The sequence below is a fragment of the Microcaecilia unicolor genome, chromosome 1 (genome assembly GCF_901765095.1).
Source record: "Microcaecilia unicolor chromosome 1, aMicUni1.1, whole genome shotgun sequence".
Classification (NCBI taxonomy): Eukaryota; Metazoa; Chordata; class Amphibia; order Gymnophiona; family Siphonopidae; genus Microcaecilia; species Microcaecilia unicolor.
In genome coordinates, this window is record NC_044031.1 from 457,193,139 (window position 1) to 457,212,453 (window position 19,315).

General features: G+C 43.8%; 1 protein-coding gene across 2 annotated transcripts in view; it reads right to left on the minus strand.

Annotated features, from left to right (window-relative positions):
* Nucleotides 1-19,315, minus strand: part of DLGAP1 (DLG associated protein 1) — a 356,932-nt gene that overhangs the window by 88,506 nt on the left and 249,111 nt on the right. For both annotated transcript variants that reach the window (XM_030213104.1, XM_030213111.1), the window contains one exon: nt 7,867-7,958. In XM_030213104.1, the coding sequence (XP_030068964.1) occupies nt 7,867-7,958 (92 nt within the window). The remainder of the gene's footprint in view (nt 1-7,866; nt 7,959-19,315) is intronic.

The following is a 19,315-nucleotide window of genomic DNA, read 5'->3' on the forward strand; positions in this document are numbered from 1 at the left end:
TATATAAAAAATCTAAAAAAAAAAACACGGGAAAACGCAAGGACGCGGGGATCAAAGGCGGTATAAAATTACCAGTAATAGTGGATGAAAATAAAAAAATCTGCAGTGATAGCGGCTAAAATTTAAAAAAATCCAAAATGCAGTGTGCGTGATCTAGAGGGGTATAATCGAAAGGGGTGCCCAAGTTTTCCTGAGGACGTCCTTGCAGGATGTCCCGGCGAAGGGGCGGGGAAACCCATATTATCGAAACAAGATGGGCGTCCAACTTTCGTTTCGATAATACGGTCGGGGATGCCCAAATTGCAAAATTTAGGTCAACCTTAGAGATGGTTGTCCTTAGAGTTGGCCGTCCCCAATTTTCGAACAAATCCGCAAACAAATCTATCCAGTTTTTGGTGTTCCGTGGTCAAACATCCCACTTTCTCCTATACCCGTCCCCAAATTTTCGGCCATAATAGAAACCGAGGACACTCATCTCAGAAACAACCAACTCCAAGCCATTTGGTCATGGGAGGAGCCAGCATCTGTACTGCACTGGACCCCCTGACATGCCAGGACACCAACCGGGCACCCTAGGGGGCACTGCAGTGGACTTCACAAATTGCTCCCAGGTGCATAGCTCCTTTACCTTGTGTGCTGAGCCTCCCCCAAAACCCACTACCCACAACTGTACAACACTACCATAGCCCATAAAGGGTAACGGGGGGCACCTAGATGTGGGTATAGTGGGTTTCGGGTGGGTTTTGGAGGGCTCACATTTACCACTACAAGTGAAAGAGGTAGGGGGGATGGGCCTGGGTCCGCCTGCCTGAAGTGCACTGGACCCACTAACACTCAGCCGGTATGCCGAGAAATGCACTGCGCTTGAATTATGTATTGTATACTAGCATTTGCCAACAACATGTTTGATTTATTACTTTTTTGCTTGCGCTCCTTTATTTCGAATATCTAGCTAACACATTGTCCTTGCATCAAAGGTAGCCTTTTGATTACTATCAATTTCATCACAGTACACTTTGTAACAGTTGTCAATTAAGTATCAAAACTTTGTTACTTTTTTAGATCGCTATCCTACTTAGTAGGAAAGAAGTTTCTGTCTTTGAATACACCAGGTGAGCAGCCACAATACATATGGTTCCACTGTAACGATGTTGACGCTGCTACAAAGTATATGGTTTTAATGCAACAATGTTGACACTTTCCATTCATAAAGCTACATGTGCTGTGTTAGAAATTGAGGCTTGTTACTATAGTTCATCTCTGCTGTGCTTTAAATGATCACTCTTTGTAAGGTCTATACAGATGCAGTTCTATTCTTTTGTGCAGCTATGGAATAATAGTATTCTATGTTCTTATTCGCACATCATCAAATACAATGTACTGTTTTATTCTATTCTATTATTTCATTGTTTTATTTTATTATATTATTATATTATTTCATTATGTCCATATAATAGATCATTCTTCTTTTAGGTATTTTTAATGTTATTATTTTTATACACCTTTAAATTAGAAGAGCTGACACGCTCTACATTAAGATAGGTTTTAATTACTGTCTTAATTATTGGTTTGGATAATTTAAATTTGCACATCCTTATTTCATGTTATGTTTGTATTTTAATATCATTGTTTTGATTGATTTGTTTATGTGTGTTTAATATAGACCCCTGACGCAGGCGCTGTGCGCTGAAACACGGCCCATGTCGGGTCCATACTGACAGTTATTAATAAAGAACCCTGTCCCATTTCTGAAGGCTCCTGGTGCTTTTGTGGTATGTTAAGTTTCCTATACAAGTTTGGAGCATCATTTTTGCAGTGTTTTGTGTTATTTTGCAAAGCGTCTGGCCCTATTTGAAAGCACCCAAAATCAGTGGCGTACCAAGGGGGGGGCGGTCCGCCCCGGGTGCATGCCACTGGGGGGTGCCGCGGCGCGCGCCTGCTCCTCTGAGTTTGCTAAACTTCGTTCGTTCGCTGCAGCTCCCTCTGCCCTGGAACAGGTTACTTCCTGTTCCAGGGCAGAGGGAGCTGCAGCGAACAAACAAAGTTTAGCTAACTCAGAGGAGCAGGCATGCACCGCGGCACCCCCCCCCCCCAGCGGCATGCATCCAGGGGGGGTGTCATTTCGCTGGAGGGGGGAGGTGTCATCTAGCAGGGGGGGGCTCTGCACCCGGGGGGGGGGGGGGGGCGCATTGGCGCTCCACCCCGGGTGCCATCCAGGCCAGGAACGCCACTGCCCAAAATAAAAATGCTCAAGGCCAGTGGTCTCTACATTTGTAGAGTCACCTCACAAACAAAAATTCTGATAAAGTGTCCGGCAGTGGAAGGAGCATGCGCTGTTCCTCGGGTGATAATCACAATTTGAATATTTCTTTGTATGGTGAGTTGTAAGGTGGGTAGCTTCATTTTTGGGGAATATGGAGTTTGTGACAGAGAGCTGGAACTTCAAGGTTTATATCGAGACTCTGACCAAACATGTAGAGAATCTAGATTTCACTCCCACACAGAAGAATTTGTTGACTGATACTATGCTATAACTGTGGTTTTACTGGGTAACTGAAACTGGCTGAGGGGGGCTAAATTATCCCCTGATATTCAGTACCGGGCCATGACCAGACGCCAGCACTGAATCTTGGGAAATAATGTTTTGCAGGCTGGGCACCAGAACTTATATGAGTTATGCAGCCTGGCTAAATATTAAGCCTGGGCCCGCATAATTTAAAAAAAAAAGTTTCCTAGATCACCCTCCTGCCCCACGACAATGCCTCCTTCTTCCTTTCCCCTCCCCAAGCTCACAGAAAGAAGCCCTCCCCCAACAGTGCAGGTAAGTCTCCCTCCTCTTATGTATCCCTGGTGGTTCAATGGTGGTTGTTAGGGCAGGAGTGTAACTGACTCACTCTTGCCCCTTGCAGCACAGATCCAAATATTGAGAGGTCACGTCAGCCATTTTTGAATGATGCTGCAAAGGGCAGGAGCGAAGGGGCTGCACTCCTGCCCCCAACAACTACTGCTGGAGTGAATATTGCCAGCACCCACATAACCTTGGGCTGCCTGCTTTTTGTTTGGCTGGTCTGTGGGGATATTCAGTGGCACTCTTTGATTAGGCTGAATTTCCCACACTTAGGTGTCAGGAAGCGATTTAAGCGGTCAGGAGAGGCTTCTGCCTGCTTACATCGCTTTGAATATTGGCTCGTTTAAGCATAGAATGCTGTAGTGTTTTATATTGCTAATTTATAAGTGGGGGAAAAGAGAGGTATGATGTGTGGAAATGTCACTTTGGCTTTCCCCCTGACCCCAAATATTTCTGACTAGAGATGCCACTGCTCATAGGCACCAATTTTTCCAAAATCAGTGTGGGTGAACAACCTAAAAGAAAATTACTATGTGGGTCACAGCAGTGGAGCAGGCTGTGCAGTCATAGGGAGGGCTCAAGTAGCCAAAAAGAGCAAGGAAAGCACAAAAAGTGCCACCAATCCTTTTCCCAGTCTTCTCTCCCTACTCCCAGTTCATTTCCACCAGTAATTGAGACAGACATGGGAAGCAACTGCTTGCCCTGGGATTTGTAGTATGGAGTGTTGCCACAATTTGGGTTTCTGCCAGGTACTTGTGACCTGACTTGGCCACTGTTTGGAAAACAGGATACTGGGCTAGATGGACCATTGGTCTGACCCAGCATGGCTACTCTTATGTTCTTATGTAAGAGGCAGTACATACACAGAGACATGACGAATAGGGATGGGCAGCCCAAAAATGTTCATGTCGTTTTCCCCCCATCTTTTTTCATTCCAAAATGAATGTCATCAAGAATGCACTCTTTTTGCAATGGAGTGTGTGCACTTTGGGGTAGATTTAGTAAATGGCGCCCAAAGTTAGAGATCTGCACTAAGCCAGCATTCTGCAGAGGGCTTTTACAGAATACTGTCTTAGCACATATCTCACTCCTAACTTTGGGCACGAGCAGTTACGCCTGCCAAAAGCTGGTGTAAATGCTAGCGCTTAACTAATGGCAGTTGGGTGCGTAGATCACACAATTCTATAACATTGCCCCTAAATCTTGGGTAATGTCCCCAACCCAGCCTTGCTTCTCCCATGGCCACACCCCCTTTAGAACTGAACATGAGAGAAGTTAGGCACTCAGTTTACAGAACAGAGGCACATAAGCACCACCATATTGGGAAAAGACCAAGGGTCCATCAAGCCTAGCATCCTGTCTCTAACAGGGGCCAATCCAGGCTTCAAGAACCTGGCAACCCCCCCCCCCCCAAAAAAAAAAAAAAAAATCTTCAATGGACTTTTCCTTCAGGAATCTGTCCAAACCCCCCTTAAACTCCGTAAGGCCAGCCGCTGCCACCACATTCTCTGGAAACGAGTTCCAGAGTCCAACTACACGCTGAGTAAAGAAAAACTCTCTCGTATTTGTTTTTAATCTACCATATTCTAGCTTCCTCTTGTGTCCCCTGGTTCTATTATTTTTTGAAAGAGTAAACAAACACTTCACATATGTCCGCTCTACTTCGCTCATTCTCTTGTAGACTTCTATCATATCACCCCTCAGAAGCCTTTTCTCCAAGATGAAGAGCCCTAACCTTTTCAGCCTTTCTTCATAGGGAAGTCGTTCCATCCCTTTTATCATTTTCGTCGCCCTTCTCTGCACCTTCTCCAATTCCTTTATTTCTTTTTTGAGATGCGGCGACCAGACGTGGACACAATATTTGAGGCGTTAGTTTGTTATGTGCGATGCCAGTTAGTGCTTGTTAAATCCAATTATTGGTACTATATCCAATTAACTGCCAATTTAGGACCAACTAACTAATGATGCTATGCCATTAAATTACCCTATTCTATAACTGGGCACCATTTATAGAATTTATGCATGTAATTAGTATGTCAATTTTAGCGCTTATGTTATACAATTACCCCTGAGGGCATTATTTATTTATTTATTTATGTATAACTATCTATCCCCTGCCAGTCTAAAAAAACATCTTCCACTCCATGAGTTACAAATAGCATATGCAGCAATCATAACACAGACAAAATCAAGAATGAAGCCAACCATTCTCTTGATGCTGATTTGAAAAGTTCTTATGCATTGTTGTTGTTACATATGGGTAGAAACCAAGCCACAAGGGGGCAAACATTCTCATGCTATGCCACCACAATTGTGAATACATCACTCAATTGGCCAAGGGGAATGCAAGGCTTAAAAGACTATCACAAAAGCCCTGAAAATTCACCTGTTCAGGCAAGCTTTTGCTATTTCATGAAATACGCATTTGACCCTCTGAAGGGTGGGAGGTAGGATGCTCTCTTGCTTAGTTATACAGATGAACTGTGTGATAATGTTCACACAGATAAATGTGTCCATTCTTGTGTTTTGTTTATCACTTCATTGTCCATTGTGTCCTACTATTGGTGAATGTTTAATTGTAACTTACCATAACCCCTGGTGATTTGGTGGGAAATAAATATGTAAAGAAAATAATAAATAAATCAACAATAATATAAAATATCAGATTTAGTAATCATAATATAAGATTTCATTCCCCCCAAAACTCTAATCAAATGCCATCCATGTGTAAGGTGAGTTTGACACATGAAAAACAGCTGATATTAAATTTTTTGACTAAACACACACATGCAAGTTAGTGTGCCAACAAAATATTTCCCTGGATTCTATATATGGCTGTAATGGAAGTGAATTTTAAAGATTGTTTTTCAACCCTGTCTGGACCGACTAGTGCACTCGGGGTCTGTATTGTTGATTAGAAATAATTCTGTTTAAAAATGGTTGTTTAACTTTGATTGTGTGAAAATAAGTTGGAATGCAGAAGATAAGACACAGCTCTAACTAATTTAGTATGTGAAGGGGAGGATGACACTTGTTTTTCCGGGCCCAGCTTGGCCACTTGGACTTGGGAAAGCATGTGACCACGTTTCCAAAGATGTAAGCAGAGAAGCATTCTGTAATTTTCCATAGAAACTTTCTGTAACTTTCCTTAGCTCTGTACATGGGCTCAAAGCCTAATAAAAAGGGAGGGCTTGTCACAGGGGGGTCGAGGTTCATCTGTGGGCAGACGTGTCGTGCAGAAGGTTTGTTCCTGGTCAATAAGGAGACTGAGCTTTCGCAACAATGGACCTCCCAGCTGACGAGATAAGAGCCTGAGCTTCCAGACCAGTGATGATTGTATGTATAGTGTAATTATTGTTTCTTTCCTGGTCTAAGAACTCTTTGCATTGCTTAGATGCAGAGACCAGTGATGTAATGATTGTTTATATGGCTAACCATTGTGTTTATAGAGCTAATCATTGTATATGTGCTAATCAATTGTATATATCTTAATCATTGTAGAATTTAGCTTCCCTAATAAAGGTTTCATTTACTTATTACGAATCCAAAAGAATCCACGGTACTTATTGGGTAGTCTGTGTCAGTGAGACAGGCTGTAAATCCATAGCAGATCAATGGCACCCAGAATTGAGTGCCCAAGATGCGTGCACAAATTAAGTCAGTAACAAGCCAATTAACATCAATAAATGGGTGCTAATCACCGATTACTGATGTTATTTGGCATTCATTAAAATCTGCACATGCATCTGGCTGTGTGCTATTCTGCAAGGCTTGGCGCTTAATTCTACAACGGCTTCTTTTACAAAATCATGCTACCAATTCTCAGTGCGGCAAATGAGAGGAAGCCTACGGGCAATTCCTATGGGCTTCCTCTCATTTGCTGCACTGAGAATCGGTAGTGCATCTTTGTAAAAGAGGTCCTTAGTGCATAACTTAAGAGGAGGCGTGAACATGGGCATATTGGGGCGTTCTGAAAAGCTGCATGTGGAATTACACAATATGGCCTCATTTGGCACCAAAAGTTGACAGACAACACTGCGAGGTCTAATTCTTTATTGCATCCAAGGACTCAACAAGGGCCTGTACTTCACTGTGTTGTTGTCTGTCAACGTTTTGGTACCTTTGCTGTGTTTGTGCGCTTATGCTGTTTGCAAGGGCAGTTTGCTCTGTGTTTCCAGTCTCACTTGGGCTGCAGGCATCAGCATTTACACCAGGTTTCAGTAGGCGTACACAACTAAAGTTAAGCACAGGAATCTGCACTAAGCCCAATTCTTCATATATAGTATGTGGTCTTCATGAAAAGATCGAGGCTAAGAACTTAGGGGTGCTTTTACTAAGCTGTGGCAAAAGTGTGTTTTTGACACACACTGAGGCTCCCTTTTACCACAGTGGGTAAAAGGCTATGTTTTTTTTCTAAAGAAATGGCTGTCCAGCAAGTGAAAAACCAAAAAACCAAGACTCCTAAACCGCTCAAAATCCTGGCTAATGCAATACAGAATAATACTTTTTTTTCTTTTTCCTCTTAGTATACATGTGATAAAGAGAGCCCTCAGCAAAAACCACTTTTTTTGAAGGCAATATGTTTCTTTGCCCAGTGGTATAGCACTTCTTTCATCGGGTCTCTCTTAATTTTGTGTATGTGCTATTGCCTCACACCTTAGTGCTCTATTCAAAATGAAATAAAAATGTGAACTTATCTGAACCAAAATATGTTGCCTCGTTGCTTCACAACAGATTATGGCCTCCCCTTGAAACGCCAAGTGAAGCACTTGTCGCAAGGTCATTTCGGGAGGGAGCACTTACCGCCTCTCATCGAGGTGGCGTAAGGGCTCCACACTGTCCGATTACCACTGGGTAAACACCAGGGGTGGGAACTACATTAGACCGGTGGTACTTCCAATTTAGCATGCAGTAAGCCTGCGTTGGGCTTACCACTGCTTAGTAAAAGACCCCCCTTAATTTGCAGAAATGTTGCTAGAGAGGGGTGGGCAGTAGCTCTGCTGCAGCAGCACACTCACCCCCTCTCATCCTCTACTTGAATTCCTACGGACTGGAATTTGTAGATTGCCTTATTCTCCTCCGCTCTAGCAGCTTCCTCGGGCCCATCCACCTGGAAAAACAAAGAAAGTTAAAACAAAGAAACACAGAAATCCTTCACAAAGTGGTGGCTGTGTTCAACTTGTCTATTCTATACTGTCCTGTCTATTTTAAGAGAATAAATTAAAAAAAAAAAAAAACAACAACAAATCTCCACTAGTCTGCAACATCTGGTTGTTAGCTGTAGTTAAAATCACCATATGTGCATGAATAGACTGAGGCTCAGTTGCAGTGATGCACTGTGGCTGCCATGTAGCGGATTTGGATTTCATGCCCAGACCACACTTCCACTTCCTGGGCTGGGGCTGCTGTGGAGGCAGAATTCACAGTCACAGTGACACGTAGGAGGAGCTGGACTTACAACTCCTGCAATTGCAGGGTTCCAGTGAATTGGGAGAGTGTTATAAAAACATGGAGGGGGGGGGGGGAACCCTCTTGCAAATGAAAGAGGGAATTGCTCCAGAGACTGATTCCAAATTGAGAGAAAAGCAGAAAGAAATGAATAAACAAATTTATCCACAGGTCTTACACCCAATATATGAAAAATACGTCTCATGCATATTCATGACGGTAAGTCTGTTAGCCAAACAATTTAAGGTGCTTCCAAAGACACGGCTGAGAACCACTGCTCTGCCTCTCAGCTTATTATTTTTATTATTAAAAGATTTATATAGATCACCTACAGGATAATAATAAATCTACTGAAGCAGTGTTGAATTAAAAACTATTTCATCTGATCCCAGCTATACCTTCCACTAATATAAAACAAAAGAGACTCCCAATACACAGGCCTCATCTTCTACCAATTTCCTCCCCATCCCCAACATAAAGTCAATAAAAACACAGTAGTACCCCAATGAAAGCAGTAGTTCTTTTACATCCATCTATAGAAAATATTTACTGTAAAACGCTGATTATCCGGACTATCCTCTACAGGGGGTGGTCCAGATAATCATAAATCCGGATAACTGGAAAAAATATTGTAATAGTAAAATTGCTCACTAAAAGGATACGGCACCATCTGCAGCTGGATAGAAAGGAGGTCCCGCGAAGCTCTGTTGGGGGCTCTTTCTATCCACCTTCGGACCGTTCCACATCCTTCTAGTGAGCAATTTAAAATTTTCAACTGTCTGTGGGAAATGGAGACTGGGGTGGGGGGGGGGGGGGGGTGAAGCCGGTCCGCATAATTTTCTATTAGGAAGAATGAAGTTTGCATGAGATTTTGAACCTCCACCCTGATGAAGTTTCGAAACCTGGCCATGTCGGTTGAGGTTCTTGGTCTACATTAAACTGCTGCCAGTTAAGTGATTGAGTACAACTTCTAACTTACATTTTAAAGAAAAAGGACACTAAAAAAATGGTATTTGAAAATGTTATTGCACTGTGATTATGCCACTTTTAAGTATTATACACTGGATCAATGACAATTTGCACTTGGCTGCCTGAAACTTGTTGGTTGCATCAATTCTGACGATTCTTCACAAAACAGAAAAAAACATAACAAAATTTCTATAGAGTGAGTTTGTGCTTGGGAAGGTTTGTGATTTGTTAAGGTCCGCATAATTGGACATCCGGATGATCGGCGTTGGGATAATTGGCGTTTTACTGTATTTATATGGGGAACAGCTAAACTCCATACACATATTTTTAACTCCTGACCCTATCAGAGATATGTATGGGTTTGGGGGGATTCCCCTTCCCCTTGTGGGATTGCATTCTCCCACTCATGCTCAAAAGGGATTCTCCTGAATCTAGTGGGCACACTCACTCCTTACAAAATAAACTATTGTATTTTTGTTTAGACAATACCAAAGAAGAAGCTAAGTTTGTATGTTTGAAATTCTTTGTATAGGAGGCACATGGACCAGCAATGCCCTCAACCACAGGCTTCCTGTATTCTTACTGCTGGTTAATTTTGGCTCAGCAGTTTTCTATGACAACCTCAGTCTATATGGTACATTGTATCTACAATGTGCTGCATATATACAGTAGATATACATATATCATTCAGAGAACATACTGCATTACACAGAATATTATATTGACCTTCATTCTACACCATGGGACTTTGTAAAATCAGAATAAATGTGACCCGCTGAGTGAAAAGGTACCAAAAGTGGGGTTACAAATAACAGAGGTAAAGGCTATAACAGATTGGAGGGGTACATTTGGGCAATTTTCATTTTGAAAGTTTTTATGTACTATAGGGACTATGCAATTTTTTCACAACTTTGATGTTTTTCATATTTTACAGCCTAAAATCTGCAAGTGCCTAAAAGGTGCCTAAAGTGGGATATATGATTTCTGGGGTTAGCTACTTTTTTTTAATTGATAAACGTTTCTCATTTTTTAAAGACCTAATTAGTTCATGCCTGAGGCTGAAATTTTGCAGGATTATGTTGTATAAATAAGTCAACTATCCTACTTTTGATACCTGTTCTCTCAGCGAGTCACGAATCAGTTATGGGTTACAGGAGGAGCATTGGGACAAAAGAGCACATGCACATTTTACCCATGAACTTTCTCAAAGCAAAAGTGTGTGTGCATTTTTCTTTGAAAATTGCTGTGGGTAAAAGTGCATATGAGCACTTGCAGCTGCTCTCTGTAAAATTTAGCATTGGATATCTGGTTTTATTTTTGACTGCTGCAACTTAACCGGTTAAGCCAGCGGCGTATCGAGGACGGGGCGCTGGGGGCTGTCCAACCCGGGTGCACACTCTGATGTTACTTCCTGTTCCGGGGCAGAGGGAGCAGGGAACTGGTAGAGCCGACAGCCGCTCGGCTGCTCCCAGCACCTCAAGAGGTAAGAGCAATGCAGGAGGAGGAGTTTGGAGGTAATGAACCAGGGGGGACGACAACAACGCTGTACCGGGAGGGGGTGATGACGCTTCACCCGGGGGGGGGGGGGGGGAGGTGCACAGTGGCGATCTGCCCCGAGTGGCAGCTGACCAAGGAACACCACTGGGTTAAGCCAATATTCAGTGCTAACAGGTTAAGTTAGACCTGCTATTTATATGGCATATTTTAACCGCTAAACATAGCCAGTTTGGCACTGAATATCCATGCCTAATCAACTATATTGCACGATATAGCCAGTTAGTTGCTAGACACCAACCACGGATATTCAGTGGCAGATAACCAGTTTTCTCATGCTGGATATCCGCAGTTAGGCGCTAAAACACTATTTAACTGGCCAGGAGCCATTCCTGGCTAGTTAAATAGTTTTGAATATTGGGCCTTATGTGCATAATTTTGAAAATGCAATCTGTGGTTTTACTTTTCCTCCCCTGACCTAAGCATGCCCTCAAAAAATGCCTCCTCTCAGTGTGACTAAAAATCTGCATCCTGGGGTAATTTTATTACAGGCCATCTAGAGAGGGCAAGAAGATGCTTATTTTTGGTCTATCTTTATAAACCTGTCCCAGAAAAACTTCAGAAATCACAGCTACAAAGAAAGTCATAGACATTTACACTTCCTCAGGAGCAGGTAGAAATGTTTGTGTGCATTTTATAACGTGTGCACTTAACTCATGACAGTGCCCAAAACCCACCCCCAAACATGCTTACATGTGAGTCTTTTAAATGTACACATGTTCTTGCTATCACAGGGGGTAATTTTATGGAAGTTTTTTAAACATCGGTATACATTCATTTAAGTATTTGTATACCACTTAGACCTTGGCGGTTTACAGTTTCATTTTATAGGTACTGGGTCTGTCCCTAGTGGGTTCACACTCTAAGTGGAGGAGTGGCCTAGTGGTTAGAGCACCAGTCTTGTAATCCAGAGTTGGCTGCTTCAAATCCCACTGCTGCTCCTTGTGATCTTGGGCAAGTCACTTAATCCTCCATTGCCTCAAGTACAAACTTAGATTGTGAGCCCTCCTGGGACAGAGAAATATCCAGTGTACCAGAATGTAACTCACCTTGAGCTACTACTGAAAAAGGTGTGAGCAAAATCTAAATAAATAAGTAGCACATTGCACTACTGTTGTACCTGGGGCAAAGGAGGGTTAAGTGACTTGCCCAGGGTCACACGGAGCTGCAGAGGGAATTGAATTTGGTTCCTCAGAATCTTAACCCACTGCTGACCGTCAGGCAGCAGCAGGAATCAAACCCAGTTCCCGGGGTCTGCAACATGGCTTTATAAATTGAGGAAACATTCCTGGACTTTTAAAGGGTCATTTTAGAGTCCAATGTAATACCGATGTCTAAGAAAGGATTCCAGGGGTGATCCAGGAAAATACAGACTGGTCAGTCTGATGTCAGTACCAGGCAAAGGAGCCAAACTGGTACAAATATCATCTCAGCTGGTGATACGGATTGTCTTTCAGACTATGGGGCCCTTTTATTACAGCTTAGCATGCGCTAACAGAATTAGTGCATTCTAAATGCTAAGAAGCCCATAGGTATATAATGTCCATTAGCATGCAGTGTGCGCTAAGCTTTAGTAAAAGGGCCCCTATGGCCTCATTTTCAAAGCACTTAGACTTTCAGAGTTCCATAGGTTGCTACGGGACTCATTTTCAAATAAGAAAAATGTCCAAAAAGTGTCATAAAGCACCATTTGGACGTTTTTCTTCTCAAAACTTCCAAATCGATATTTTTGAAACCTATTTTGCAGACGTTTATCTATGCAATTCATCTGCAGTGCATCCAAATCATAAGGGTGCGTGTCAGGGCGTTTCAAAGGCTGGAATAGGCTGTGCCTAACACTTGGACATTTTACAGCCATAATGGAACAAAGCAAAAACATCCGGGACTAAAACCTAGCATCTTTATAATCTCCATTTTTGCAATTAAGTCCAAATTGACACGCTTAATCGCCATTTTAAGGTCCACGTGTAGACCAACAACACATCACTACTAATCAGAGTCTGCGTGAAGCTACAGATGAACTAGTGTGTCATGTGATAAAGAAGAGCACTGTGATTGGCTCTTTTAGCGGCACAGATCATCACTTTGTGACACTAAGCAGTGGATTTTGAATCACCTAGCAGCTAAAATTGTTGACACTAATCGATATGTGACATTACATGGAGTGACAATAGGTGGAGTAAGTCCTTGTTAATTATGATAGGCACTGACTGGGGATAAAAAAAATGCTGTGATATTATGCAGGGCATGATATTAACTGATATGACATTAAATGGGTTTGACTCTATCTATCTATCTATCTATGTAAAGAGACAGAGAGAGAGAGAGAGAGAGATTTATATACAATCAAACCCATTTAATATATGAACACTGCTGTCATTTTGACAAGTGAAGCCTTTGATACGAGAAAAGTTTTTATAAGCACTTGGTGTGTGGCCGCAGGGTAAAGCATATATTTCCTGATAAGAGCTAATATTTATTAAGCACAAATGAACATACATCTTTTTAGGGATCGATATTCAAAGTTATTTAACTGGCCAGAGATAGCTCTTAGCTGGTTATATCTTGTTGGGGGCTGGCACTTAGCCGGTTAGGACTACTGAATATCACCAGAGATCATTAAACTCAAAGCCATCTATTTTGTGGGCAGTCCAGGGTAGAGTTAGTACTTATGTGGTTAAGTGACAATATTTAGCACAATATTTAGTCAAGAAGTAGCCTAGTGGTTAGTTCAACACCCTGATAACCTTGGGAACTGGTTTTGATTCCCACTGTGACTCTGTGCAAACCACTTAACCCTCCATTGCCCCAGGTACAAAATAAGTATCTGCATACAATACAGTATATAAACCACTTTGACTGTAACCCCTGAAAGACGGTATATCAAGTCCTATTCACTTTCCCTAAATGCCTATGTTTAGCATTAAATTGAACAGCATAAAAGTCAGTCCTAAGTGATGTCTCTCTTATATAGTTAAGTGCTGAGTATTGCACTTAACCACATAACAGATAACTGCCCACATAAACTCGGATATTCAATGCCGGTGCATGGACATGGCCCAGCATTACATATTCAGGAATCATTTTGGCCGCAGTTAAAACACACACACTGCTGCTGGCTGGATATCAACGACTTAATGTTTATTTTTATAGGTGCAGAAAGCAAAATCATGAATCATATCAGAGCTGATAGTCTCCTATAGCATGGATGTGACTAAAATTTTAGACAAGTGCATGTAAAATATTTAATGGATATACTCATAGAAACTTCAGACTGATGAAGAAATGGGTTATATGTTCTGTTACAGAAAATAACTGGTAGACTATCCCTCTGATGGCCTTTTTAAAAAGCTGAAACATCCAACATTCTGAAGCTGACTCTGTGGCACTATGGCAGTGTAGGGTTCGTAAGTCTGTAGTTCAGCGTTTCATTGGCTCTCACTGTCCCCGCCCTCACGTAGAGGAAACAGAACGCTGCATAGTTGCCAAGCAAACAAACGTGACATCACAGGAACGAAGAACCAATCAGAAAGAACGGAACTTGGAGGAGGGAAGTGGAGTGGATTGAATCTCTAACAAACAATCATATATAGGGAGGTACGAACATCAGTGGAGGCAAGTGCACAGAACGGAAGGGAAGACAAACATTTAATCACTTTGTCTCTCTCTCTCTCTCTCACACACACACACACACACACACACACACACACACACACACACAGACATCACACACACACACACACTCAATCACTCTGTGTATCTCTCTCTTACACTGTCTGTTAAACACACTGTCACACTCACCAGCTTATAATCGAACGAGAAAAATGCCCAAGTTCCGACCTAAATCGGGAGATGGACGTTTATCTCACAAAAACGAATAAAGCGGTATAATCGAAAGCCGATTTTTGGGCGTTTTCAACTGCACTCCGTCGCGGATGCGGACAAAGTTGATGGGGGCGTGTCAGAGGTGTGGCGAAGGCGGAACTGGGGCGTGGTTATCTGCCGAACAGAGATGGGCGCATTTCACAGATAATGGGACAAAAGTATGCGTTTTTAGCTAGAATTTAGGGCACTTTTCCTGGACCCTGTTTTTTCACGAATAAGGCCCCAAAAAGTGCCCTAAATGACCAGATGACCACTGGAGGGAATCGGGGATGACCTCCCCTGACTCCCCCAGTGGTCATAAACCCCCTCCCACCTCAAAAAATGATGTTTCACAACTTTTTATTTTGACCCTCAAATGTCATACCCACCTCCCTGGCAGCAGTATGCAGGTCCCTGGAGCAGTTGTTAGGGGGTGCAGTGGACTTCAGGCAGGTGGACCCAGGCCCATCCCCCCCCTACCTGTTACAATTGTGCTGCTTAATGCTTAGTCGTCCAACCCCCCCCCCCCCGAACCCACTGTACCCACATGTAGGTGCCCCCCTTCACTCCTTAGGGCTATAGTAATGGTGTAGACTTGTGGGCAGTGGGTTTTGAGGGGGATTTGGGGGGCTCTACACACAAGGGAAGGGTGCTATGCACCTGGGAGCTCTTTTACCTTTTGTTCTGTTTTTGTAAAAGTGCCCCCTAGGGTGCCTGGTTGGTGTCCTGGCATGTTAGGGGGACCAGTGCACTACGACTCCTGGCCCCTCCCACGAACAAATGCCTTGGATTTATTCGTTTTTGAGCTGGGCGATTTCATTGTCCATTATCGCTGAAAAGCAAAAACGCCCAGCTCATAACTTGGCGAATAAAACATGGACGTCTAATTTTTTCGAAAATACGCTTGGGTCCGCCCCTTCACGGACCCGTTCTCGGAGATAAATGCCCATGGAGATAGGCGTTTCTGTTCGATTATGCCCCTCTCAGTCTCTCACATGGGCAACTGTATGTTGCATTCTCAAGAGTAAGGAGCTCTTCTGATGTGATTGTTGAATTGATTGAAGGGCCTGAACAAGGAAAACTTTTACCACATTGTAACACAGTTTACACAAAAAATATTGTATATAAAGAAATCTTACACATGTAAACAACAATTATATTCAGAATACAACCGTGTGGAAACATTAATGGCAGGAACTCATTACATTGCTAGCGCCTGTTTCATTGCATTAAGAAACGGGCCTTTTTTACTAGTATATATATAAAAATCCAGACAAAACCCAGGAAAGCTTTGCACTCAAACAAAATTGCAATGGCTATACATACAAGTGACTCAAAGCATACGTGGTTACAGTCCCTAAAGATCTTGTTTCAATAATGACCTTCAAGGATACTGTACACCAAACTATGCGCTCCTGGGCAACTGTCGGCTTTCCCCCCCATTTTAGTTTAAAAGCTGCTCTATCTCCTTTTTAAATGGGCTCCATCCTGGTTAAGGTGGAGCCCATCCTTTTGGAACAGACTCCACTTTTCCTAGAATATTGCCCAGTTTCTAACAAATCTAAATCCCCCATCCCTGCACCATCATCTCAACCATGCATTGAGACTTTGGAGCTCTGCCTGTCTTGACTCACGAGAGCTACATCTTCCAGCTTTCCTGTGAGTAGACCTTCTCCCAGTACTCTCAAGGACTCCAGAGTGCCCGCTAATGCTCCACTGCTGCATAACCAGTGGCGCAATATATGATGTCACACTCCTCTCCCTTTTAAAGTGACACCCTAGTTAATGTATAACAGCCCCATTTCAGGAGTCCTTGATGCTGAGTAAACTGTTTTGCAAACTACTGGGGCCCATGTAGTCTTCTAGGTTCTGTGTACAGTCCCAGATTTTTGTGGTCTAGAAGTTTCATTGAGGGCTGGAGTTAATGTGGCAGCAAGGGTTATAAAGCATTTGTTCTAATGCTGTTATGTCCCCTACCTCAATGCAAGCGGCGTCCTTGGGCTGTGCGGGGTCTCGTCGACACGCACACTTGACTGGCACAACCCTGAGCCATGTGTGTGTAGTTCTTCTTTGGGTTTGTTTAGAGAGACGGTGGTTGCAGGCTCCTTGATTGCTTTTCTTCCATGCACCTGTGTCTGCTCTCTCTCTGCCTGGCTTCCCTTGCTTCTCTCCTATTGGTCTTCCGGTTCCTCCTCCCTCTGCTCTTGTCCTATGGCTGTGCTCCTTCTCCCTTCTGACGTCAAACGCCAGCACTTTATCAGCTGAGCTCTTCCTGGACTCCATGCTTCAGCTTCTACTTTGGTAGGTGTTACTTGCTCAGTAGTTTGCTTCTTCTCTACTTTGTTCCTCATTGCTGACTTTGCCTTTACCTGGATTACTCTCTTGCCTGCTGCCTGCCTATTGACTTTACCTGTGCCTGCATTACTCTCTTGCCTGCTGCCTGCCTATTGACTTTACCTGTGCCTGGATTACTCTCTTGCTTGTTGTTTGCCTATTGACATTGCCTGTCCCTGGATCACTCCCCTGCCTGCTGCCTGCCTGTTGACATTGCCTGTTCCTGGATTAGTCCCCTGCCTACTGCCTACCTATTGACTTTGCTCGTACCTGGATCACTCTCTTGCTTGCTGCCTGCCTGGCCGATATGCTCACCACCTCGCTTCCAGCTCCGTCTCGTAAGTCCTGCAGGCCGCCCACACCTAGGGGCTCAACCTCTGGGAAACAGCAGTCAGAGCAGGTGAAACCCGGGATTGTCCAGCCACCAAGCAGAGCCTGGTCCGAGTACTGGGCTCAGTAGCGCTCTACTTGGTACAAGAACTCACAAGTCTGACAGTAAGCCGAAGCCTTGAGTTCGCTGGACAAACCCGACCTATCTGAGTTGGCCCAGGTTCTTCAGCAGCAGCAACAGGCCCAGCTACACCATCTGCCCAGAGTTCTACAGGATGTGTGCTCCCAGATGTCAACCCTTCAATCCCAATGACAGCCTCCTGCTGCGTCGTCCGGATCAGTGTTACCTACTCCAGGGTTGCGGCTTCCTGAGCCTCCCCGGTTCAACGGCACCTCTTCTGCTTGCCGAGGGTTCCTCAACCAATGTCTTATGCTGTTTGAAATGCAACCGACAGCCTTTTCTATGGATAGACTCAAAATAACCTACTTCATCTTTCTACTCTCTGGATCCACCTTGGCTTGGGCCTCTCCTCTCTGCGAGCAACTGGACCCTTTACTCACCGATCTTGAAGAATTTGTTTGCCGCTTCCGGTTAGTTTACGATGTGCTGGGATGGCCCTCCTCTGCAGCTGCAGAACTTCTACGAATTCAACAAGGCAATTGTTCTGTTGGTGCCTATGCTGTTCGCTTTCAAACCCTAGCTTCAGAGGTAAGATGGGACCAAGAGGCCCTTACGGCCATTTTCTGGCAAGGACTCAACGACTGGATCAAAGATGAACTGGCCAGCCGGAAACTTCTGAATGCTTTTATCACCCTCTGCGTCTGTATCGACGTACGGTTTCAAGAAATGTCACTGGATTGCTATACTCAGCGCTGCTCTCAGAACCATCTCCTTGGACGCCGTGCCCTTCTTCTCCACCCTGAAGAGCCAATGGTGCCTATACCGTTCGCTTTCGAACCCTAGCTTCAGAGGTAAGATGGGACCTGGAAAGAATTTTGTGTTAGCACCAAGACTTTGATCAATTCAGGAGCACCAAGTATCAACTGGACTACTGGTGATATCGGCAGTTGGGGTTCTCAATATTTCACTACATGTCTCATGCCGGTGGTGCCATCCCCGAGGACTATTGTTGCCTCCCCGGAGGTCTTGTGCCCATGTGATGCTTCTCTCCCCAAGGAATACCGTGATTTCCAAGATGTCTTTAATGCTCAGGAGGTGGACTCCCTTCCTCCACATCGCCCTTTTGACTGCCCCATTGAGCTATTCCCAGGCAAAATGCCCCCTCGGGGCCGGCTCTACACCCTTTCTAGGAAGGAATCTAATACCATGCGGGAATATATTCAAGAAAACCTCCATAAGGGCTTCATCAGACCCTCTTCATCCCCAGTGGAGACAGGGTTCTATTTTGTTACCAAGAAAGATGGCTTGCTACGACCCTGCATTGACTACCGAGGTCTGAACAAAATAACCATTAAAAATCGGTATCCGCTTCCCCTCATTCCAAAATATTTTGACCGTCTGCAAGGGGCCTCTATCTTCACCAAGTTAGGTCTCCGAGGGGCATACAACCTAGTCCAAATTCGCCATGGGGACGAATGGAAGACCGCTTTTAATACCCATGAGGGACATTTTCAGTATTCAGTTATGCCATTTGGCCTTTGCAATGCACCTGCGGTGTTTCAGGAATTCATCAATTTTATTTTCAAGATCTTCTGTACTCCTCGGTCATAGTTTACTTGGATGACATCCTGGTTTTCTCTACTTCTGTTAAGGACCATGCCTATCATGTGCGTACCATCCTTCAGCGCCTCTGGAGCCACCGCCTATTCGCCAAGCTGGAAAAGTGCTCATTTCATGAATAGTCTATTCCATTCTTTGGATATATTGTCTCCTCGAATGGCCTCCAAATGGACCCTGCTAAACTCCGAGCCATCCAAGATTGGTCCGTGCCCCAGGGTCTCTGCTGT